Below are 25439 nucleotides of genomic sequence, written 5' to 3' on the forward strand. Positions count from 1 at the left end.
TTGTTATTGACTAATATTTAAATGTGTTTCGTGATCTCAAACATTTAAGTGACAAACACGCAAAAAAAATAAATCACACCCCTGTACATACTGAATAACATAATAATAATGTTGCTTAGTAACACTGTAATGTTACAGTAATTGTACAGTAACTAATTATTTTCTAAAATTAATTTTGTTATTATTTAATTATTTTATGAATTACAATTATGATGATTTATCATTATTTGTTTGTTGATTGTTGAGCATTGGTAACACTGTAAGGAAGGAAGTGGTCAAATAAAGAAGCAGGATGTTTCTTTCATGCTGCTGCTCAGGTTTTTATTGACATCTCCACGCAGGTTATATTTCTGCAGCATAATGGATTTTTACACATTTATACATGTATATATATACACACATATAAATTCATTATGTTCATAAAAAATATTCATCCATTTCATCAAAGTGTACACACAGCGTATAACTTTATTTTATACTCAGCTCAGAGCTAGTGAATACATTGTACACTGTTGTCCGCCTAGCTCTGCCCACCTCCCTTGGTCACACTCACATTCATACTTATGGGCAATTTAGAGTCACCAATTAACCTAACATGCATGTTTTTGGAATGTGGGAGGAAACTGGAGTACCCGGAGAAAACCCCCGCACTCACAGGGAGAACATGCAAACGCCACACAGAGATGCCCGACGGAGATTCTCACCAAAATCTCCTGACTGTGTGGCCAAAATGCCAACCACTAGGCCACCGTGCAGCCATGAACAGTATATATCAATATAAATAAAGAAATAATAAAGAAATAATAATAGTTAAAAGAGGATCTTTGTGAAAATGAACCTCTGAACAACCGTGTAGAATAGCTCAGTTCTGCAGGTACACTGTGTGTTATTTTGCTTTTTTCCTACTTGAAGTTGTTAAGGCAGAGGGACCATTAACTCCCCCAACCCACCGCATGAAAAAAAGAAAAAAGAGGACAAACTGATTCCAAGCTTCAATCTGAGCGCCGTCTTGCTCGCAGACTGCCAATCTTTTATCTTTTATTTATGTCCTTATAGTGTCATAGCGGTGCACATGTGATTCCTCTAACGGGGTGTCGGAGGCGGGCGCCGTCAATATTCGCCGGGGCTGATTTGCAATGGAGGTGTGGCACTGAGGGCCAGGCGCACCGGAGTCGACATGCAGAGAAAATAGACAAGAGCTGTGATGATGATGATGGTGACACTGAATAGGATTGCCATCCGTAGCTGGGGAGCTGATTGCTGCTGTAGATTGTATTCAAATCAGGAAGCATCCGACAATCGTGACAAGAAAGATGATTGGTCATTATAATTTTATTATTATTCTGCACTTTGTGAAGTCTCCCAAGCTTCTGATGGAGGTTCGCCAAGGAAAAGAAAAGCCATCACCATGGAAGTGAAAATGAACACCATAAAAAGCCCCCGAGAGAGGAGGAACACCCACCAATATTGGTCACACTTTTGGTTTTAATCGCTCGACATCCTTGAGCATGTTAAATGTTTGTTGAGATGACTTACACTTCAGGTTGTTACAGTCTGCTGGCATTGGCGCCAAGTGTGCCCTTAAAGTTTAGAGTTTACGGTCTGTGGCGCTTGACAAGCACTTTTTAATGTGCATTAGCACCACCTACAGTGCCGGACTGCAACAGAATGACTTGTCATGTCGTGATGGGACATGTTAGGGTTCCTTGGCGGAAGTCTCCTGTGTTGTAGCGTGTGCCATTATACATATTGTACCGTACTGTATAGAAGTGAATGTCATTATGATCATCATGCCTACTCCATCCCCTCACATGTCATGCTGGTCTTGAGAAACTAGAAGCTGAAAACCTCCGTTTTGTGCTGCAGTGATATCCAGGTATGCACTGTATATCCTGTATACTGTGCAGTGCCACATTGTTGGAAGTGACTATTTATATAAAAACACATCGGGAGTGTGCGGTCACTTCCAACAAGGTGTTTCCTCTTTGTAACTTGCTCTTTGTCCTGGCTATTGATTTTTTTTTTTACTGTACGGCCTGTGTGTGTCAAGCCAGCAGTCCGCCCACCACCTTTCCTTTGCGATGTCAGTGTGTGTGTGTGTGTGTGTGTGTGTGTGTGTGTGAAAAGGACTTCCATAAAGCCATACAAGACACACCAATGCATCTGCTGATGGGCTGCCAAGTGTAGTCGATAGTTTGTTTTACTTGTGGAGAAGAAAAACGAGAGCAGAATCTGCTGTAGATTCTGGAAGCTCACACGTGTACGCTTTAGCTAAAAGTACATACTGTACTCTACTGCACTGTACTGACCTATGAAGTATGCCTGATTATTCCCAAGTGCCAAAATAACAAACAGATACTGTTTGTCCTTAAAAAAGCATATAAGAAGCATGTAGAGGATCTTTAAGTCAGTCCTTACAAACAGCAGAGCTCTCTTCCCCTATAGGGCGTCTTTGACTAGCATTTTTTTACAATAAGATCCTTAAAAACAGCAGAGCATTGCTGTCATAGAGAGCATTTTTGACTTGTGTTTTTGCATGGCGAATGGGCATGATTATCGATCGATAGTGGGATAGTGACTGCTGACTGAATTGTGAAACAAAGGCGTTAAAATGGGGTGCAGTACTTGGCCGCAACCAGCAGAGGCGCTGTTCATTCAGTAGAAACAAGAATGCTGTCGAATGAAGACAAACATTTCAGCTTTCTCAGTCGGTCCATTTATCAAATTTAGTCAAATGTGCTGTGGAGAGTTCATATCATTTTTATATCTGAAAACACCCAGTAAGATAATAAGCTTTCCAACAAGTGCGCTGAGAAGTAAGTAAATACGTGGAACAGGCAGCTGGTATCTTGTGCGCGTTGTGCTGCAAGGAAGCGAAGAACCTGCTATTCTGCCACCTTTCTTGTCTTTTGTTGTCGCTGACAATCAATCTGTGACGCTGACGGGAAAAGGATGATTTATTGTTCGAAACAACATGCTGTTGCTTTGATTCCTGGATATTGTGGCGCTCCCTGTAAATACAAAAAGTCCCACACAAGTCTGGCTATAATTTCAGTTTTAAAAGTCAAGAGAGGATCTCTCTGCATTGCCATTTTTAGCTGAAGCGCCATTAATATTTAAATAGTTTTGGAATCCAATGTTAAGCTGGGGATGCGGCGAGGCTCGTCGTATATGCATGCTAATATCATTATTTACATTGTTGACTGACAGAAAAGTTTCCACTCCCCTGCGGGCCGCAGAGTTTGTCTTTTGAATGTTGCTTTCATTGATTGGCCCAACATGGAGGGCTGCGTTCTTTCCTTCAAATACACTGAGACACAACAGCTGCTCCCTGCCAACATTTCCCCCAAACGATGAAAAGGAGAAAGATGCTGTGTGACAAAGTGCAAATAAGCATTGAAAGGCTGTACAGTATGTACAGTACCTCCCAAAAATGACTGCACCCCTCACATTACAGAGGTGTTGGGCAAATAACTTTCCAAAAAAAAAAGTAACTGAATTCATCATGGAATCACTCCTTCAAAATGTTATTAGTTACCAGGCAAAGTAAATATCGCTTTACTTTTTGGAAAAACCTTCAAATATGTTAAAGAATTGGGATTATTTCATGAATTTAAGGCTGAGGGCTGAGCTTGCTCGACTTGCAACTCTCTACCAAAACGGTGGGAGGCAGTGACAGCTCTTGTTGTTTAGCTATTTAGTTTCCAGCGTACAACAGTGACTGTAGCATCCAGATGGTTGATATAGACATCAGCGCATAATAACGCGCCAAATTTCATTTCATTTTCTGTCACTGTGATGCCGTTGTAACGTTTGAAATACAGTAGTACTTAATTAGATTACCCATTTCTGGAAAACAATAACGGCGTTACTCCCAACACTGCATTTCAGCTCATGAAAGGACAACAGTATAGAAAGTAAAGTTGAATATACGTTATGTGTTCTGGGTCCTTGTGGTGTATTACAGCGATCTATCGGTGCTGTGTTGTATGTGTCTGTTATTGTATTTACTACTGCCACCAGTAGAGGGTGTTGTATACTCATGTTGCAGATGTGTGTTTACGTGCCTGTACGAGCACATTAGGAACCCACAGTAGACAATACCCGGCTAAATATAGAGCCACAACAGTCCTTATTGGCTAAGGGAGCGCCCGCCCATTGTGTTCTGCGTCTTGACTGGCTGTAGAACATTGTCAATCAATCTCCTTTGTGCCATCGCTAGCAACCTAGCTAACTGCGCGAGCTTCTTGCTAACTGCCAATGAACAAGAAAAAGAAGAAGAAGCAGCTAACGGGCTAAATGAATCTTCACATCAAGGAGTAGGACGACGGCAGAAGCAATATGTTCTAACAAGGACACAAAAATGCTGCACGGTCAGAGGAGTGAATACGAGTGAGTCACTTAATAATTTCTTGTGTCCAACCTAGTAGATTGATCATTAAAATACAAGCGAAATTTGAACTTTGAGAGTGTTTAAAATGTGAGAAAATGTTAATGCCTGTCTGAGAAGAGTGTATAAAGTGTATGGTGAGGGGTTTTACTGCCTTAAAACATATATAATAACTGTAAACAAATAAAGTTGGCTACCTCGCGGATTTCACTTATTGCGGGCTATTTTGGAACCCATCCTAGCGATAAACGAGGGAACACTGTAATTCCATAACTTATAAAGGCAAAATACATTTAACATAAAGAAGATATTTGCCACTTTTATGATCTGACATAAAATGGACTCACAATGCCAACTGCTGTTGCAAAGATCACCATGTACATTTTTTTTTTATTTTAATTTACATTTAAAAATATATATATTTTAATAGACTGTACTGATTTTAATCCCTCAACTAGAAAGTCATTTTTTATTATATGTAAATTGTATTCAGTTTTTGGTTTCTACTTGAACACTTTGCTTTTTCCTGCACAGCAACAAAACATGTGAGAACATGTGATGTTAGATTATTTGTTTCTGCTTTTTTGTATTTATGCAAAAAATTCAGCAGTTTGACAGTGTGTTTGTCTCTCCCCTTGTAAAACATTCAAATCTTCAAGGACTCACCGCTAGACTTTTGTTTTTCCGACTAAAATAAAAACAATGCTAATCACGCGCCTGTCCTGGAAAACATGAAGTGCTCCGCTGGATGAATATACACGCCGTTTTAATCCATTTAATAATTCAGAGTACAGCCCGGAGGCCGCTTGTTGCCCGCAGCTTGTTTTTTATTGGCCTGTGCAATATTCTCAAAATAAAATGAACGTTATGAAGGAGTATTTGAGCCACAGAGAAAACAAAAATAATTGTAATGGCCCAACTCCACAAAAAATGGAAACGATAAGCCATGATGGCCGGCTACTGCATCATACTATACTGTTTTCATGCAACTTTTCATGATAAACGTGTATTCTGGATTTGGGGTCAATTTATGTTTAATTGCTAGACGTCCATTGGATTGGTTTTAGCGTGTATTAAAGGGACTGTATGCAATGGGGTCCAGCTGCCTCAAGTGCGCCAACATTGAAATGTGCTGCAAGCATCTCCCGCCACTTCCTGCTTGAAGTATGTAAAGTATGTCCTGTGTAACACTCGCAAGCGCACTGATTGTGTTTCTTGTCAGATCATTAGCAGTTTGTCAAAGTTTAACTGCTAATGTTAGCTATCAATGAATGTATAAACTATCATGACAACAACTGATTTTGTGGCTGTACAGGCTACGACTTGTACGTCAATACCAGACAGCCATGAAGGTAAATTTGTCTGCACTTTATCTTGGACAATCAGTTCTTCTGCGTGCAGAGGCTGACATCCCATTACAAAATGTATCCAAGCTACGTCCGTTTCCGAAACAATGGGCAAAATTGACCAGCGTTCTTCTACTTTCCACGCAAAAATTAGCAATGGCCAAGATGTCCCAACTGAATTGTAATCTTGGATAGAAATGTGGTATCTTTTACTTTTACCATTCTTACTCTACTGCCTTTGAAAATGACAATACCAGCCTACTTCAGAGAAATTTTAATGAGACAGGCAAAATCTATTATGGTGTGTACTATGTTGGAGCTTGATTGGAATTTTCAGTTCATTTGGAGCTGTTAATAAACATACATGATGTGAAATATATATAATCATGTCCTGTCATTTTACATCTTCCTGAAATAAAAAAAAATGGGTATCCTTTAGGAATAGCTGCAAATGGTGATTAATCATGATAAATTAACTGGATTAATCTGATGAAAAACTGACTGTAATCATTTGACAGCAATCTCGAGCCAGTTGCATGCTGTCCCTTTTAATATGAAATGTGAAGAATATCCCAACCCTCAGCCCTCGTATAAAACATACCTGCATTGAAATTCGCTTTGAAAAACAGCCATTCGCTGGTCTTTTTCATCGTTTAATGAGAGGCACTTACAGTAGACTCTAACACAGTTTGGTGTTTCACCACAACCTCGGGAGGGGAGTTATTAATCTCTCAAATAAAATTGGTCTCAGCACTCAATATGCCACCCAGTGGGATGCGACTTCATTTTTATTCATTTGACCCTCCTTGAATTAAAGCTAATTTTCTCACCGCCTCGGTGCATGAAGGTTCCCGCAGCAGGACGCCTGCCTTCAAGCATAATTCCCTCCCGTTTGATTCAAGGATTAGATTCCAGATTGGATCTGGAGATGCTTGCAGTTTTTGTCAGGGTCTTTTCGGAGCTGATTGAGGTTCATCTGGTTCTGCCTCCATCATGGTCCGGAGTGCATCACAGAAGAAAAAGCAACATCAGCATCCAAGCAGGAAGTTAATCGTCAGTCGTAATATGAACACCAGAAGCTTGAGTGAGTGTGGACAGCTTTTCAAAATAAAGCACCTACAGACAATTTCACCATGTGACAACTCCAATGACAACAACAAGACAGACGTATTTCTTTTTTTTTTCCTCCTTTGGTGGTGGAAGTGTATTGTGTGTAAACAGTTTTTTTTTCTTTTTAAGAGAACCATGTGTGCACACAAGCAAAAAAACGATAACACAACCTTTCGCAGTCCAAGAAAAAGATAACAAGCGACACAGTCTTAGCACTTTTGCAAATTCAGGAAAATATCTATTTTTTTTTGGTACAAAAATTAAATACAGTTACTCAATAGTACACTTTCTGTTACCCTTCCCAATACTACATGAAGCGAAATAAAACACATGATTCCACTGGGGATAGGATTAAATAAGAGCAGCTTCTTCCTACTCCTTTTCGGACATGTTGTATTGTGCAAGCATACAGTATAACTCTGCTCAGTGTGTCGGAAACCAACTAGATTTGTCACTGGGCTGGATTGTAGAAAAAGACCAAAGCACAGTAAGTAAAGGAAGGAAGAAGGTAGGTGGGATGGGAAGGTAAGGAAGGCAAGTGAGGAGATATGTTTGAAAATGTCGCTTAAAGGTGCTGTCAGCCTTCATTGCACGCTGCAACGTGCTGCAGGCATTATATCCCGCCCTCATCCTGCTTCGAGTACATACGCTACACCCCAATTTCATTTATTTAATTCATTTGTATGCAGTTTAACTCATAACTGTGAAAAATTTAGACTTTTTTTGTTCAGTCTGTTCTCTCAAACCACGACTGGTAACGTATGCTAGCGGCTGGTGGTGTGCTTAGATTGTTTTGGTTGGAAAAAACAAGTATTTTGGAGATGTACAGTGTGACCGACACTAGAGGGTGTTGTGTTGGGGGCATGGTTTGTGGACTATGTTCTGGGCGTGCAAGTGTTGACGCCAAGTGTTGACATTCACTCTGTTGTTGGCAGTTGAAGAAGTGCCGCATCGGTGGCCCAGACGTCATCCAATGTAGCAGTTGAAAGGAACGCACGTGCTGGTCTCATGCAGGACTTCATCTTCAACCATCAACACGACAAATTTCAAGACAGGAAACTCCTATTTAGCGCCAACAATTGTGCGCCCAAAACATAGTCCCAACCCAACAGCCAAATGGGTGAGAGGCATGCCCGCTAGTGTCTGCCACAACAGCACTTTCATCTGTCATCATTTTTTACGAGTCTGATAATGCTTAGAAGGCGGCACAGTGGCCAAGTGGTTAGCACATCAGATACACAGTCAGGAGGTCGAGGGTACGAATCTCTCTCTGTGTGGCGTTTGCATGTTCTCGCCGTGCTTGTGTAGGTTTTTCTTCTCCCACTTCCCCCAAAACATGCACGTTCAGCTAGTTAGAGACTCTAAATTGTGCACAGGTGTGAATGTGAGTGAGTGGCTGTTTGTATATATGTGTCCTGTGACTGGCTGGCGACTCGTCCAGGGTGTAACCCCATCTCATCCCCAAAGTCAGCTGAGATCGGCTTTACCCGTGACCGTAATGCGCTATAGAAATGAATGAGTAACTCTTAGAAAGCATGTGTGTATTTTTTGTACAGGTAGTTCTCTCCAGTCCCCTTTACTCATAAAGTATCAGACAATCTTAATCTGTGTGAGATTTCCAAGACAGCAGTGACTTCATCAATCCACAACGGCGTCCTGAGATGTACAAATGAGTCTCTTTGTCCAACTCGTCGTCGTGTGCGGGTCTTTTCATGGGTTTTGGTTACTAATAGGAGATAGTTCCGTTCACTGGCGGTCCCTCAGAAAAGAGAAACAACCAACATGAGTGAGGCGAGAGACAGCCGGTGAGTGGCGACAGTGAGCTGACGTCCGGAGGCCCGTCCCGCTAGCTGGTCGTCGCAATCGCCGGGGCCCTGGCAGCGGGCCCTCTCGCAAAGGACGCCGGTGAAGCCGGTGGAGCAGTGGCAGCGCTGGTGGTGGTGGCACGTGCCGCCGTTCTGACAGCGCAGCATGGCGTTGTCGCACACCCGGGCTGCAAACACACACAAGCAGAAAAAGAGAGTGTCACGGCCGGGGCACCAGCTGCCTCTTCTTGTCTTGTCTGCGTCTCCCTCTTTTAGGGAGGTCACGTCAAGGACGTGTCGCATGCAGCAAGACAGAAGAGAAGCGGCACCCCTTCCCGGCAGCCATTGTTGATGACAAAAGACATTTTGTGCTATTTTGAGAGCAGCAAAGACACGTGGGAAAACAAATAATCCGGGCAAAACAAAAGAGAAGCACGGCAGTGATGAGGTGAAATTAACCAATCAAACGATGCATGTGTATGTGAAGCAGCCTGCCGTGGTGGGGGGAGGGTTCGTGTTCATTCACGCGGCCATCCCCAAAGTGCACATGAGTGCCTTTTGATATGCTAATGTAATGTTATAGCATTATTGGAGGAAACAAATGTCATATTTAGACATACATTGACTGATGGATGAAAAGTACATGAGCTAACGTTCACAAAGTCTCTTATCCGCTGTTGGCACAGACGCAAATCCTGGAAGGGGTAATATTTACTGAGAGATTTTATTGTAATTGGATAGCTGCCTCTGCATAATCAACTTTTTTTTGCAATAATGTGACACCATGTGTCAGCCTTTTTTTAAAAAAAGATACAAACTCAACAAATAATAATGAGAGAGCCCTTCTGCCAAAAAAACTGAGTGTTTTTTATTGTAAGTGTAATTTATTTGTCAATACACTAGCCATCGGTTGTTTTGTAGTGTGTTAAACACATCAGAGAATTCCAAATAACGCTGTTTCCACCATGTACGGTAGCACTGTTTATAGTGTTTTACCTTACATCTTCAAAGAGGGCCAAAATCTAACTATTTGATCATTTTGATTCTCAATACAGTTTATCAGTCAGATTTAAGCCTAATTCTGAAAACATATGGTCAGGATTTTTTTTGTTGTTGTTTTTTTTTGCCTACACTGATTTGGTCCCACTGACTCTCATTATAACCACATCATTTTAATTGATTCCGATTTTTTTTACATGCAGTATTACATTTTTATTCAGCATTATTCAGTCCTGGTGAATGATGCTTGTGTTTCCCTTAGGTAGAAATGTATCAGTGTTTCCCCGTAGGGCTGCAATCTATTTGTGGCGATGGGTTTGCTTGGAGTAGATGATGTCATCGTCTAATTTGCATAAATGTAATTTTTATGGACGCTGTGGGAGACAAAAAGTGATCAAAAAACATGAAAGCGAAACAAATATGTTTAAAAAATACAGTGGTACATCGTTTTTTTAGATCAACTTGTTTAGTAATGTTTCATTAATGAGACAATAGCCACTGCAGGAAGTACTGTACAGAAACAGGACGTATTAAAAGGAACAAGAAGGAACTCTCCCAATGCTAACATGTTTGAGACTATATTATGTCCTATTTATGTCTTATATGTGTTATTTTGTCTCTCTGTACTATATTGGGAAATAGGAGTGTAAAGGTGACTATAGGGGTGTTATTAGAGGGCTCTAATAATGTAAAAAAAAAAAAACATATTTAGAAGGTTGAAAACAGGTTTTCTATGCTTCAACTATGAAAATATTTCATTTATGAATAAGGAATAATACTTAGCGGAAATTCACTTATCGCAGTTAAACCGGGAACCCATTAATCTCGATAAACAAGGAATGACTGTACAGTGATACCTTGGTTTTCGTTAATTCGTTACAAAAGATGTAATGAAAACTGAAATGTACGAAATCTGAGGAGATTTTTCCCATAGGAAATAATGTAAATCCTATTAATCCATTCCAGACACCCAACGATATCAACGAAAAATACATTTTGTAGAGAATAATTAGTTTTACATTCAGAAAACAATGCAAAGTAATTTTAAATGATGAATGTATGGAAGTTATTGATGCTGCACCAGCTGCTCGTTGAGAAGAGCGATACATGCTTTTATGTCTCCAAAAGTGTCCAATAACACCAGAAAAAGTTGTAAAATTTGTTAACAGTCACTTATTTTAAAAAGTGAATCTAGAGGGGTTTGATTCTTGGCAAGATGTAACAACAAATTCGCTAATGGCAACACTGAAACTGACCCCGCTACGACTTTTTATTCTGGCAGAGCAGGTGTGGGTGAGGTGTGTTGACGGCTCTGTACAGTGCCATCTACTGTGCGGAGTAGGAACGACAAGCTATATTAAGAGACAGTCCCATTATAATGTGTTTATTAGCGACCCGCAGATCAGAATCAGATTTATTGCCAGGTATAGTCCACACAATACGAGGAATTTCAATCAGGTTTCATCTGGTCTACAGTCATGCATGTTCTTATTTTTTTATATTTTGATCATGGAAGTATAACAAGTTAATGCTCTCAGGGCCTATCATGATGCCTCTGTTTGTGGACAAAACAAATCATACCGTCATTCCACTTCAGGCGTATCGATGCTAACATGATCATATTCACTATAATCCACATTAGCGTGCCTGTGGAAAGATTTTAGTTCAGGGTGACTATATTTAAACTAGCAGCACTCCTCCTTGTTATCAGTTTCATCCTGCCTAAATCCCTCGACACTTTAGGAAAGATCGAATTTGTGAATTTAAACGTTAAAAGTAAAAAAAAAGAAAACTGCTCTTTTGAATACAGTGAATGTGACACATTTGGGGACTCCCGGCAGCGAGTGAGAACATCCTGGCGGCTCTCTGCCGCGTCCTCTCTGGGAGACATATGTCCACCTCACACCTCTTTGAGACATGTGACGTTTTAGCACTAAAACTGTTGCGACAGATCCGTCCTCGAGCGAATGCAGGGCAAAGATGCTGCGGTAACACAACTGCGATTGAGAGGACAACAAGCAATGCATGCAAATTAATATGCATGACTTTGGCTATGCTGGCATGAATAGGATTTTCTGCAGATTTACGTAGGAATAACAAGACTAGAATACAGTATGATTCAGTTTTCATCAACAAATATCCCCCAGGTTTCATACACTATCCTGGTTTTGGTACATTATTGCATTTAACAAACTAGTCCGTTTGTCCTGTACTGTATGGTTGCGTGAAATGGAGTGGCCAAACAAAGCACCCTCCGCATTGCTGACTCACTGTCTGTGTATTTTTTTTATTGAGTGTGACTGCTAAATAACCCGCCATGGGGCCAAAGAAAGGTGTGAGTGGCAGCAGTTTGACAAAAAAAGTGAGGAAAACTATTGATTTTCATCTTGCTAGGATGTACGGGAAGTCGCCATCAATAATACGTTCCATCCATTTGTCATTAATTAGTTCACATTTTTTCTGCATGTAAAACTATAATTGTTCTCTATAAAATGTATTTTTTGTTCATATCACTGAGTGTCTTGAACGGATTAATTGGATTTACATTATTTCCTATGGGAAAAACTGCGTACCGGTAGGTTTTCTTACATTTTGTTTTTCATCAAATGAAACAAACTAACAACGAAACCCAAAGTACCACTGTACAGTCATTTGCTTTATCAACGAAACATTACTGACAACTGTGGTCAGCGTAGGATACGACTTAACATCACCACGTCTTTGAATGCGTCTTCCGAATGCCTTATACAGTACAGTTGTCCCTCGCTTATAGTGGTTAATTGGTTCCAGACCTGACCTCGATAAGTGAATTTCTGCAAAGTAGGATTCAATATTAATGTTGAAATGGGATATTTTCGGAGTTAGAGCATAGCAAACCTGTTTATGACTTTCAAAATATGGTTTTTAGCATTACTAGAAGCCTGTAAACATGAAATGACACCCTCGTAGTCAACTTTACTCTGCTATTATTTTGTGTTTACACCACATTGCGCAGGCTATGGAATCACTCAAGGACATAAGAGACGGCCGAAAGCTAGCATAGCAAGCTACCGAGCTAACTAGTTAGCCTTTCCAATTTACTTATTATAAACTTCCGAAAGTGTTTAAAACTGATTGGGGAAGAAGGACAAAGTAAGAAGCTAAAAACTTACCATTTCCACATGGAATTGGAGGAGAACTTCTTTTCACTCTATCATGTCGGATGTGCCATGACTGACTTCATGCAGTGTGAAGGTAATGTAATCGAATGTCATGTCTCATCAATATAACATTACTGACGCCTAGTGACCAGAATACAACATATAACTTGTTTTTCAATATTCTATGACTAATAATAGGCCATGAATGAAACAGCAATCATTAATTAATTTATTAATTTGAGAAAAAACAAGACAGAGTGAGGGAGCGATGTTCCAACCTCGTTTATCATGGTTAATTGGTTCCAGACCCGACTGCAAAAAGTGAATTTCCACTAAGTAGGATTCAAGATTAATAAACAGAATAACTTTAAAATTAATACATTTCGTAGTTAGAGTATAGTTAACTTCTAAATATGACTTTTACCATTATTAGAGCCCTGTACACATGAACTAATACCACTATAGTCACCTTTACACTCATATAACCCAATATAGTAGATATAATCAAAGAAAATAAGGCATTTAACACAAAGATTCGTGCTTGTGTGTTTCAATAAATGACGTGTGGACAGGAAGTGACTTCGGGGATTCAGAGTTGAGTTTTAGCTGGAGTACGGCCACAACAGTAACCCGTGTTACTGTTATGATGATGATGATGACTATTATTATTTTTATTACTATTATCATTATGTTACTATTGTGCCTGATGTGAGATTAATAATTATAAATTATTAAAAGCCTGTTGTCTGGTGTGTGTCACTAGGGACAACTAGCGGCCAGTGTAGACTACAGTTCATTATTGTCTTGTATTACCTTAAAATGTATTTCTAATTTAATTCATTTCGTACATTTTTCTTGCTTGAAAATGTTTAATTTAGGTAAAAAAATATACAATTGGCTTAAATAATAATAACAGGCTGTATTTAACCATGAAACAATTCATATATTTATAATTAATTAATGATTAATTAATTTAGTTATTTAATAGATTTATATTTATAATTAATATATGTTAAAAAAACGTGATAGAGTGAAGCTGCGAAAATCAAAGCACGTGAGTGGGGAGAGATGACTGTACTTCTAAATGGCCTCCGAGGTGGCGCGGCTGATACCTTGTAAGAAGCCGTATTGGGAGGCCGTTTCCAGATACAGGATCAGCTAACTATACGCCGCTCGGAGATGAGGTGAATGGTGCTCAATTACGTCAGGTCGATATCTTTTTCCATGATGTCAGGGTGAAAGCTGAATCATTGCGCACCCCCACCCCCATATCTCCCATTATCATATTAACATGACGGCTTCGCCATTAATCACTGCTTCAGGCGCTGAGGTTCAATATAGATTGCCCCTGCAGTCGCAGCTGACAGCTGCAGTTTAGACAACAGAGCTTTCAAAGGCAGACAGTGTCGTAGAGACTAAAGTTACACTTGGAAGTCAACTTTGTGACTTATAAGAATAGGAGAATCACATATTAATGGACTACTTCTTCTTCCAAGCTGCTGTTGGAATCTTAGTTTAACCATGAAAATACAAAGCAGTCATTGTTCAAACATCCATTCATCCATCCATTTCCTGTGCCGCTTCTCCTCATTAGGGTCGTGGGGTATACTGGAGCCTATCCCAGCTGACTTCGGGCGACAGGCGGGGTACACCCTAGACTGGTCGCCAGCCAATGGCAGGGCACATATAGACAAACAAGCATTCACACTCACATTCATACCTATGGACAATTTAGAGTCTCCAATTAACCTAACATGCATGTTTTTGGAATGTGGGAGGAAACCGGAGTACCCGGAGAAAACCCACGCATGCACGAGGAGAACATGCAAACTCCACACAGAAATGCCCAGGGGAGAATCTAACCCAGGTATTCCCGATCTCCAGGCTGTGACTGTGTGGCCAACATGCTAACCACTAGAATAAAATAAAGTTGTAATTTTTGGAAAATTAGTTTGGGGAAAAAAGTTATAATATTATGGGAATAAAGTCATAATATTATGAGAAGAAAATTTCAGGGAAGAAAATTTAAATAGCTGGAAAATGCAAAAAAAAAAACAAACATCACAATTGGGAAAAAAAAACAGCTGTAATTTTACAAGAGTAACATCAAATAATTAACACAAAAAAGTCACAACTTTACAAAAATAAATATTATGAGGAAAAATGATGTCATTTTAGTAGCATACAGTATAGTTGAAATATAAACAAAAAATGTTATTTTTGCTAAAGTTGTAAAATTATTATGAGAAACAGACAAAACAAAATAAAGTTGTCCTTTTTGAAAATTAGGTAGGGGAAAAAGTCATATAGTCATATTGCGAGAAGAACATGTACAAATATTATTTAAGAAGAAAGTTGACATATTTGGAAAAAAAGACCGAAGTTGATATTAATAATAGGCTTTTACACCTATATCACAAAGCTCAGATGCATTTTTTTCTTGAAATATATACAGTCGTCCCTTGCCAATTCGCGGTTCAAACATCGCTCCCTCAGACTTTTTGGTTTTTCAAAAACTACAGTAATAAGTAAATGACTGCTGTTTCGTGGTTGACTATGGCCTATTATTACTCAAAAAATCTGCATATTAAGTACATTTTCCGGATTCTTGGCCTAAATGAAGCATTATGAAGCATAAAAATGACTAAATGAACTACATTGGCCAGGTGTCAATAGTAACACACACCGACTTGATAGCCGACGTCACTTTCTGTCCTCGCGTCCAGAAGACATTTATTGAAACACACAAGCACGAGTCTTATTTACAGTATGTCTTTAATGGCTTATTTCCTCTAATTATATCTACTATATTGTACAATATGAGTGAAAAGGTGACTATAGGTGTGTTATTTCATGTCTAGAGGGCTCTAACAATATTAAAAACCTTATGTAGAAGTTGTAAGAAGTCGTAAACAGGTTTTCTATGCTCTTAACTTCCGAAATATTTGATTTAGAAATATGGAATCCTACTTCACGGAAATTGATTTATCGCGGTCGGGTGTGGAACCAATTAACCGTGATAAATGAGTGATTATTGTATATAACTTCTTTCATTTCTTTCATCCTTTCATTTTTCAGTATGTGGCCCTTCATGGAAAAAGTTTAGACACCCCGTACTAGAGTAATTTGTCTTTGTGTGGGCACCCTTACAAAGTTTGCTATAAATGTAAGTTATGTGGTGCAGATGTGACTTGGCAAACACGGCACAGGATATCCAGACCTGAGGATTAACAGGAGATGACCCCCTAACCCCCTATGACCCCCTAACCCCAAGGAAGGTCCTCTCTCCTGTCTTCTCCTTGCTCTTTTTCCCCCTTTCCCCTCATGGCAGAAGTATTGTGGGTAATTAAACAATGGGTGCGATCACAGAGGTTAGGAGGCTGCAGACGAAGTTGATGGCGTCTCCGTCCTTGCAACAAACACTCCGCCTTGTGGGGAACAGCGGTGAGTGTGCATGCATGATGACAGCAAGCTGGGCAATGGGAAAACACCACACACCTAACGATGTCTCATAATCCACAGTCTTAGTCAGACTGTCAATCAATTCATTGTCATGCTGAACAAAGCCTACAAGCCTACCTTGCTTACGATTCGCGACACCAAGAAATGACGCGTTTGCTCGATCTGTGTACACAAAAAAAAAAAACGGGACAAAGCGTTACAAGTCATACTGGCTTGTCATGTGATTCATGCTAGTCGAAACATAGGGACAGCATGCATATCCCGATTTACTAGGGGTGTATCGGTATGCCATCATCACGGTTTGGTACCTTTCAGATCATGGTTGGGTTCATTTACAGTACAGGAACAAAATGCAAAACATGAAACTGCTTATCCTTTGTGTCAATGACTAAAACAAAAAAATGCTTGCTGGCAATTGTCCAATTATTAAAATTATCAAACAATAACATATCTATACGTAAAATAACAGACATTTTGGTGTGTTAGTATAATTTGGTCTTCGAAGCATTTTCACCAAAGTTTTTCCTGTTTTTCTTGTTTTGTTTTTGTTTTGTTTTTGTACGTATCAAACTAGTCCTGCATCGTTCCGGGAAATGGTGCGCCCAAACAAACCACCCTATGCGTTGCTGAAGCGGGAGTTACACCCCGACGTACGTGTTACCACATGCACGGGGCTACGCAATTTTTGGGAAAATTGTTGGCATTGGCCAGCACATAGAGGAAGTAGGGTATCACAGAGGTTGCAAGTGTGTCATACTTATGGCGCAAGTGATTCGTGACACCCACGCATTTGCCGCTAGCCCTCCGTTGGTAGCTTTTACATCGTGAGTGCGGCGTGCGACTCGTGCGTGCTAGGTGTGCTTCATGTAAGGGGCATACGGTTTGTGGGCATTGTACGAGGCTCGTGAAGCCCACTCACTTCGATTGCTAGATGACCGTACTGGCTTCCTACGGCACATACGGCTATCATGACCGGGAGAACCAGAGTGTACAGCGAGAAGAGCTGCCCACCGGGCAAGGTGCATTAATGTCAAATACACCATGTGAGCAGCCGCCGTGCATCCATGGAGGTCGGGAGAACCAGAGTGTACAGCTGGAGGAGTTGCCTACCGCGGGAGGAGCTGCTGCCGTAGCCGGGCAATGTACACAATGGACTTTTAAACTTGTGACACACACACTCCTCTGCCTTGCTCTTGCAACCTGGCTGCGTGCAAGGTTTTCCTGCGTGCACGCAGAAAATAATTTGCATCCCAATTTTCTTCCTACTGGCTTTTGCGGGCAATGTGCGTGTCTCTTGCGATTTTCCTGATTTTTGCCCGTAGCCAGCACGTACGTCGGGATGTAACTCCCCCTTGACTCACCGTCTGTACATTTTCTATTGAGTGTGACTGCTAAATAACCCGCTATGGGTTGCAAGAAAGTTGCAAGTGGCAGTAATTTGATAAAGAAGGTAAAACACACTATTGAATTCCATCTTACCAGGGTGTACGGGAATTCCACATCCACAATAAGTTCCATCCAGTCCTCATTTATAATTGTTTGCATTGTTTTCTGCATGTAAAACTGTAGTTATTCTCGATAAAATATATTTTTTGTTAATACTTTTGGGTGTCTTGAAGGGATTAATTAAATGTACATTATTTCCAATGGGAAAAATTGCCTTGTTTTTGTTCATTACAGTCAATGTCAAAACTTTTGGAAGGAATTAACTCATTCAATCCAAGCCATTTTTCAAAAGACAACCCCTTCAGTTCCGGCCATTTTAGACGATTTTGACTGATCTTTCAAGGCATACAGAGTATTGTGTTCTATAGATATATAAACATACACCTACCTTTTTCCGTGCTTTAGTAATCAGCAGTAGAACACAGGCAAGATTCAGGAAAATATCAGTTTCATAACTTTCATAACTTTCATAACTATCACTTTAGCATAAATATTTTTTGCTTTACTTACAGCTCAAATATCTAAACAACTATACAACAACATAAACACTTTTTTTTTACATCAAAATAATTTATTTACAAATAAACACCGTGACCTATTTACAATTTTCACATTTGGAACTGAACTATGTGAGTTGGAACTGAACTATGTGTGTGCATGTGTGTGCACGTACGTGTGTGTGTGTGTCTGTGTATACGTTCAATGCATAGTTTTTTCCCGTGTGGTACGCAATGTAACAGTTGCCTTTACGCAAGGGCTTCCTCTTCCTGTCACGTGTGTTCCTCCTTCCTCTCATGATGCACTTCTGCCACTTAGTGACCGTTTTTATGGCATTAAAATTACTCTAATGCGTAATCCATTGGTGAGGAGTTGCATCATCACCGCCTGTAGCCTCTTGTGCAAAAAAACGTAAAAGACGTATAAATATGTTGTTGGGATCGGGTGTCCGGGTTTATAAAAACTATTGGTATTGAATGAGTTAATAACAAAAACCAAGGTACCACTGTATAATAGTTTACAGCAGGGGTGTCCAAGGTGTGGCTTGGGGGCTATATGCAGCCAGAGGCTGTTTTTTTATTGGCCCGCAACACATTCTAAAAACATAATTTAATTAGAAAACTTAAAAAACAGCAGTAATTTTACAAGAAGGAGGAGAAGGAGAAGGAGGAAACCAGAGTACCCGGAGAAAACCCACAGACAGGGAGAACATGCAAACTCCACACAGATGCCCAAATGGAGATTGGAACCCAGATCTTCCTGATCTCCTGACTGTGTGGCCAACATGCTAACCACTAAGGCCACGGTGCAGCCGCTACCGAATATTCCATACCATAAAATCCAAATACACGTACTGTTACACCCCTAGTCTTTACATTAATCATTTTCTATTTTTTGCATTGCAGTGCTGTCCCATTTCTGCAGCACATAGGGAGTAGAAATGATCTGATTTGAGTAACGTCAGCATGCAACTTGGATGAAGTTAGAGACGTTTCCATGTGGTTGATGCTCTGTCACGTTGCTATAAAAGAGTCACCTTCAGGCATCAGCATGCAGAGGGATGCATGATAGGGGAGCCACGTCCTTATAAAATATGTCTTTTCTTCTCCGGCTTAGGGCAAATATCTGTCTGTGCTGAGAGCAAATATTCTAGTGTGGGAGGCAGAAATGACTCTCTGCAGTGCCTGCTGATAGACCAGCCCAAACATCCTATTGTCAGGTTTTCCCCCTACCCTCAGCTCTAAAGCTTATAATATTCTAAATTTCTAAATTCTAAATTCTATTCTACATTAATATTCTAACTTTTTCCCCTACCGAATTTTTCTGAAATGAAACTGTATTTTGTTTTGTTTGTTTCTCATAATATTACAACTTTAAAAAAACATACTTTTTCTTTAATATTTCAACTCTATGCTACTAAATGACATTATTTTTCCTCAATATTACAATTTTAAAAACACAATACAATTACTCCTTTTTTTCCTCATTCGAATAATACTTTTTTCTAAAAATTTTGACTTTATTTTTATAAAATTATAGCTGTTTTTTCCATTACTGCTGCTATTCTTTTTTCTTATTTAAATTTTCTTCTCGTATTTTTTTCTTGTAATTATGACTCTCATAATATTGACTTTATTGCCATAACATTGTCATTTTTTATGCAACCTAATTTTTTTTTCATATTACGACTTTAAGAAAACGTCTCTTTTTTATTTGTCAACATTATGCTACTAAAATGATGTTATTTTCCTCATAATATTACAACGCTATTTTTGTAAAATTATTTCTCTCATGAGATTACAACTTTTTTCTCTTAATATTTTGACTTTAAGCATTTTTGCTGTTTATTTTTATTTTTTAATTTTCTTGTTAAATTCTATGTTTAGAATGTGCCAATTAAAAAACAGTCGTGAGCCACAAATGGCCCTCGGACTACACTTTGGACACCCTTGGAGCCCATGGACTTGGAGCCCTATTAAACATTACATTGATCATCATCATCATTGCCATCATCTTATAGTAATAACTCCACAGTGCAACATGCTGTCATTACATCACTTCTATGAGGCTACATTTATCTGCTTATTAAGTAAGACATGAAAATATAATTTCTGCATAAAGTAGCTTGACAGGAAGAACTTTTGCACAACGGCGTTAAAAAAAAAAGTAATTATGAGTGAAGCACAATGTTGACATACAAGACAGTCACAGTCATGCTGATGTATAAAATAAAAGCTGGGTCAACTTACGCACGGGTCCATGATTGCTGGGAATACCTGAGGAGGGGACACAAGAGCAACGTTTCAGTATAACACACAATTACAAATTTTTGAAACCCTACTTTCAGTCACGCACGCTTTCATTGGGGTATTAATCTACCAGAAATGCTGTAATTATAGCTTGGGCATTTATTTACCCAAAGAGAGTTAATTGGAACTGAAGGAGGGTGTTTCTTGGTTACTTGGTGGACACATGGCTTCTTTTGTTTTGGTACATATGTTATCAGTGTGTGTCTTTGTATTGTTATGTTCATGTCATCCGTATGCAAAACCCTTCAGTCCCATTCACACCCTACTTATACTGCATATAGCTCCTGGTACCTCAGTGATTGTCTTTCACTGGCATTTTCATTCCCTTGACACTACAGAAGCTCGAGAGTGGCTGTCTTACCGATACCTTATATACCGATATGGTCCAGCAATTAATTTCTTATATATATTTCTTATATATCAAGCGACACCAATATAGACAGAAGCTCTTCCCGCAAACTAATGTCATGTAGTGAACACATGATGCTTCTTTTGCTGTCATGCCACGTATAAACACTGTATGCAATGAATTTATGAAGACTAACCTGTCGTACATGTTCATAGTAGAACTTTATCTTACTTGACTATTGCTCATCATTCTTTAATGACTACTTTGTTTAGACAAAATGTTTCAAATAAATATGGCACTTTTTTCATAACTTGTATTGCATAGTGCAGTATTTGTCTTATTTTGTGTTTATTTGTGAAATGCATGCAGTGGCATCACTGTCAAAGAAGCATCATGTGTTCATTGACATTAGACTGAGGAAAGAGCTGCTGCCTACATCGGTATCGGTCTCGATATCAGTGTTTCTCAACTGGTTTGGCTATGGGACCCACCATCACCCCCCACAACAAGCGATGATCCAAACTGCAGACATTTTTCAACTAAAACTTCTTAAAGGCCTGTTTGCCACAATTATGCAGCTGCCTAGGAGGCACATAATTTCTAATGTGTTGCAAGCATTATATCCCGTCCTCTTCCTGCTCAAAAACAATCCATTTTTATCCACAAATTCAAGCTTCTCAGCATCAGCTGGAAATCTGCTGCTAGCTACCTGCAGCACCCTGTTAAAGACCCCTGTGATAGCATTACTATCTTAAAGCTGGATACACTACATATTTATGTTAAACAACTCAGGCCCAGTTCACACAGGAACGCTCCTGAGTTGTTTTTTTTGGCGAGTTGAAAAAATTTGCATCCACACTATTCCGAATTAATAAATACTTGCATCCAGACGGGAATGCATGACTTGGGTGAAAACAATGTAACACACAAGGCACACCTACGTGTGGCACTGTGAACACACATACGGAACCATGTGACGCATGATAGTATAGAAGAAGAAAGAACGCATGCGCATAAGTCCGTCATCTTTCGCTTTTCAGAAACGACAGAAACGACAAGCCGATGTTTTCAGATGTTCCCACTTTCCAAAAAATACCATTTCAGGGCACCCAGAATGTTGATTCCGTGTGGATAAGCAGCTGAAATGATAAAATACTTTGCTGTTTTGATCTGAAAACGTTTCTGTATGGATAGCTCCTTAGACACACAACTAGTGTTTTGAAGACAATACATACATCTTGTTTTCTTTCTTTTTTGGGAGAATGAACAGAACAAGAATTTCATTGCATAGTAGAACTGCCTGTTTTACTATGCATATGACAATAAAACTCTTGAATCTTGAATACAGTGGTGTGAAAAAGTGTTTTCCCCTTTCCTGATTTTTTTTTTCATGTTTGTCACACTTAAATGTTTCAGATCATCAAACAAATTTAAATATTAGTCAAAGACAACACAACTGAACACAAAATGCAGTTCTCCAATGAAACTTTTTATTATTAAGGGAATAAAAAAATTCAAACCTACATGGCCCTGTGTGAATACAGGGCCCTCTTATAGTGCTGTGGAGAAATTTTGGCCCGCTTATCTTTCCATAATTATTGTAATTCAGCCACATTGGAGAGTTTTCGAGCACAAACCGCCTTTTTAAGGTCATGCCACAGCATCTCAATAGGATTCAGGCCAGGACTTTGGCTAGGCCACTCCAAAGTCTTGATTTTGTTTTTCTTCAGCCATTCAGAGGTGGACTTGCTGGTGTGTTTTGGATCATTGTCCTGCTGCAGAACCCAAGTTTCAGCTTGAGGTTGAGAGATGGCTGGAAATTCTCCTTCAGGATTTTTTGGTAGACAGCAAAATTCATTGTTCCATTTATCACAGCAGGTTTTCAAGCAAAACAGCCCCAGATCATTACACTACTACCACCATATTTTACTGTTGGTATGATGTTCTTTTTCTGAAAAGTGCCAGATATAATGTGACACACCTCTTCCAAAAACTTCAACTTTTCTCTCGTCAGACCACAGAGTATTTTCCCATAGGTCATGGGGATCATCAAGATGGCAAAATTAAAACGAGCCTTAATGTTCTTTTTGTTCAGTGGTTCTCGTCTTGGAACTCTGCCACACAGGCAGTTTTTGCCCAGTGTCTTTCTTATGGTGGAGTCATGAACACTGACCTCAACTGAGGCAAGTGAGGCATTACCATTACTATTACCAATCTTCATCTCCATGTCTTTGTCATCGAACACCTCAGCATCAGACATATAGTCCCATCGTCGGTGGTTCTAATAAATATTGCTTGATTCCATGTTCTGTAAGTTCTCAATTTCATCTCCAGATGTTTCTTCCTCCCCTAAAACTAATGACGCATCGCTCAAATCTTTGCTATAATCACTGTAAACATCTTCCATCTCGTCCATTCTCTCATGTTTGTTTACTTTTGACGTTCGACTGCGCTGACGTCACTTGGGAAACGCCCATATTCTGGGACGGAGATCAGAAAAATTTCCCGCCACTATCTTAAATGTAATTTTTGCTAATTTAACGTTCACTTTCAAAAAAGCGAACAACGTAGAACATAATTACAAACAATATAGAACATATTGAAGCACAGTTTGTGACCCTTTAAGTTATGTTTTAAGTTATGGTCATGTAGGTTTGGATTTTTTTTTCTCCCTTAATAATAAGAAGTTTCATTTAAAAACTGCATTTTGTGTTCAGTTGTGTTGTCATTGACTAATATTTAAATTTGTGAGACGATCTGAAACATTTCAGTCTGACAAACATGGAAAAAAATCAGGAAGGGGCAAACACTTTTTCACACCACTGTAAGTATTACTTGTATAATGATAACAAGAGAGCAAGGTTGATAAACGGCACTTAAAAAAATAAATCATAAAAAATAAATGATAAATGATATTTATAATGAAAAAATAACATTATACTGTACATATATTTGAAGACAAATCTTTGTTTTTACTAGGCATATCAACATTTTAGCTTTTTCTAGTTACATGATGACTTTTTGCTCTAGTGTTCCACTTTTGCTGGGTTTTTGTTTGTTTTATTTCTGCAATAATCCACGTTTAACAGATGGCCCCTGCGCCACACTTTGGACATCCATGCAAGTTTCACCAGGAAGGCAAGGTGCTGTCAGGCGAAGAAGGGTAGTTTCCAAGCTCTTCCTTCTTGGCTCTGTTGCTGGTCGGAGGTTGAATTGCATGTGGAGGGGTTTATGCAGCTTTTAGACCCGCACTGCTTACACAGCAGTACGGCGGCGAAGGTTAACAGTGTGAGTAAAGCACTTAAGGTGCGGTTCCAATCCTGCCTCGCAAACTGACACTTCCATATTATACCGTATTATCATTATAGTAGATATGCCATAGTTCACAGTCTGACTGGCTTCTGGCTGCCCTGTTTTAATCTCGCCTAGTCATTATACAATTTTTTTTTAGACTGGCAACCCACTGAAAATGTGGGTAGCGACCCACAAGTTGAGAACCACTGCTCTATATGACTAGGGTTGGGCATCGTTCGAACGCTTTTAAGAGGAACGGTCATAAAAGTTTGCATGGTTTAAATGAGGGTGCTGACCAGAGTTCTTTTTCGATGAAATGTCTGAACTTCTCCATGAATTGTTTAATGGTATGAACATTTTATCAACTCTACTATAAATTTCTTACAAGGCTATTTTCAACCAGTATATAAATAGCAAATCATTCATCTTGAATATAAATGTTATGAAGTTTATTTATACAGGAGTACCCTTTCACAAAGTATGTTTACTTTTGAGAAGTAATATACTTTGTTTGCTGCCTCAATGTAGGTGTCTTTTAAGCAATTTTTTATGACACCCTTATTTTGTTAACACAAATTAAACAGGATATAGCACAAAGCGCTTTTATTTTGAAGGTTGGAAGTGTGTTGTGTGAATTGAGAAGGTCTCTAGACTGCTGCTAACAGAGATGTACTGTGCAAACAATAAATTTGCCTAGCCGTAGCTCTAGCTCCCGTCCTTTCTTAACACCCAGCTAGCATCCTGAAACAGACGCCATTTATTTTTTGACTTCCCTGATTCTGATTGCTTAGAGGAGGTTCTCTGAGGTGCTGTGTTATTTCTACAATTTGTGAACATTAATCATGTTGGTGGTGAACCCTCCTTTGCATGATATCATTGTGTTGTACTGTAAATATTGCACTGAGGCCACTGCTCTTTCTTATCAAGTTAAAGCAGTGCTTCTCAAATATTGGGGTGGGGCCCCCTGGCTGGGTCGCGGTGAACTGTCAGGGGGTGTGAGAGGCAGGGAGGACTTTCAAAATTAATGCAGACCTGCCAACATGTATGAATTTGTGCATGGTACTCAGCATGCAATTTGACTCTTGAATATGCTTGTATGCGTCACTGCTCTCAATTTTGTTGCACTTTGCTGGTTTCTGTTTCCAGTTCAGACTGTACAGTACAGATAAATTGATATTATCAGTTTCTCAATAGTATTTCAAAAGGTGAGGGGGGTGCAAAAACATTTCGGTCCCCCAGTGGGGGCATGATAGAAAATAACTACTAAGTTAAAGGGATAGGTGCTAGCCGG

General features: G+C 39.4%; 1 protein-coding gene across 3 annotated transcripts in view; it reads right to left on the bottom strand.

The window, feature by feature from the left end:
• Positions 1-442: 442 nt before the first annotated feature.
• Positions 443-25439, bottom strand: part of LOC129177034 (netrin-G1-like) — a 120673-nt gene continuing 95676 nt past the window's right edge. For 2 of the 3 annotated variants that reach the window (XM_054767724.1, XM_054767723.1), the window contains exons 5-7: positions 20446-20472; positions 16370-16414; positions 443-8839 (exon numbers count right to left, since the gene is read on the bottom strand). In XM_054767724.1, the coding sequence (XP_054623699.1) occupies positions 8607-8839; positions 16370-16414; positions 20446-20472 (305 nt within the window). In that variant the 3' untranslated portion in view covers positions 443-8606. The remainder of the gene's footprint in view (positions 8840-16369; positions 16415-20445; positions 20473-25439) is intronic. The other variant, XM_054767725.1, reaches the window with a different exon arrangement.

This window comes from Dunckerocampus dactyliophorus, chromosome 2 (assembly GCF_027744805.1).
Source record: "Dunckerocampus dactyliophorus isolate RoL2022-P2 chromosome 2, RoL_Ddac_1.1, whole genome shotgun sequence".
Classification (NCBI taxonomy): Eukaryota; Metazoa; Chordata; class Actinopteri; order Syngnathiformes; family Syngnathidae; genus Dunckerocampus; species Dunckerocampus dactyliophorus.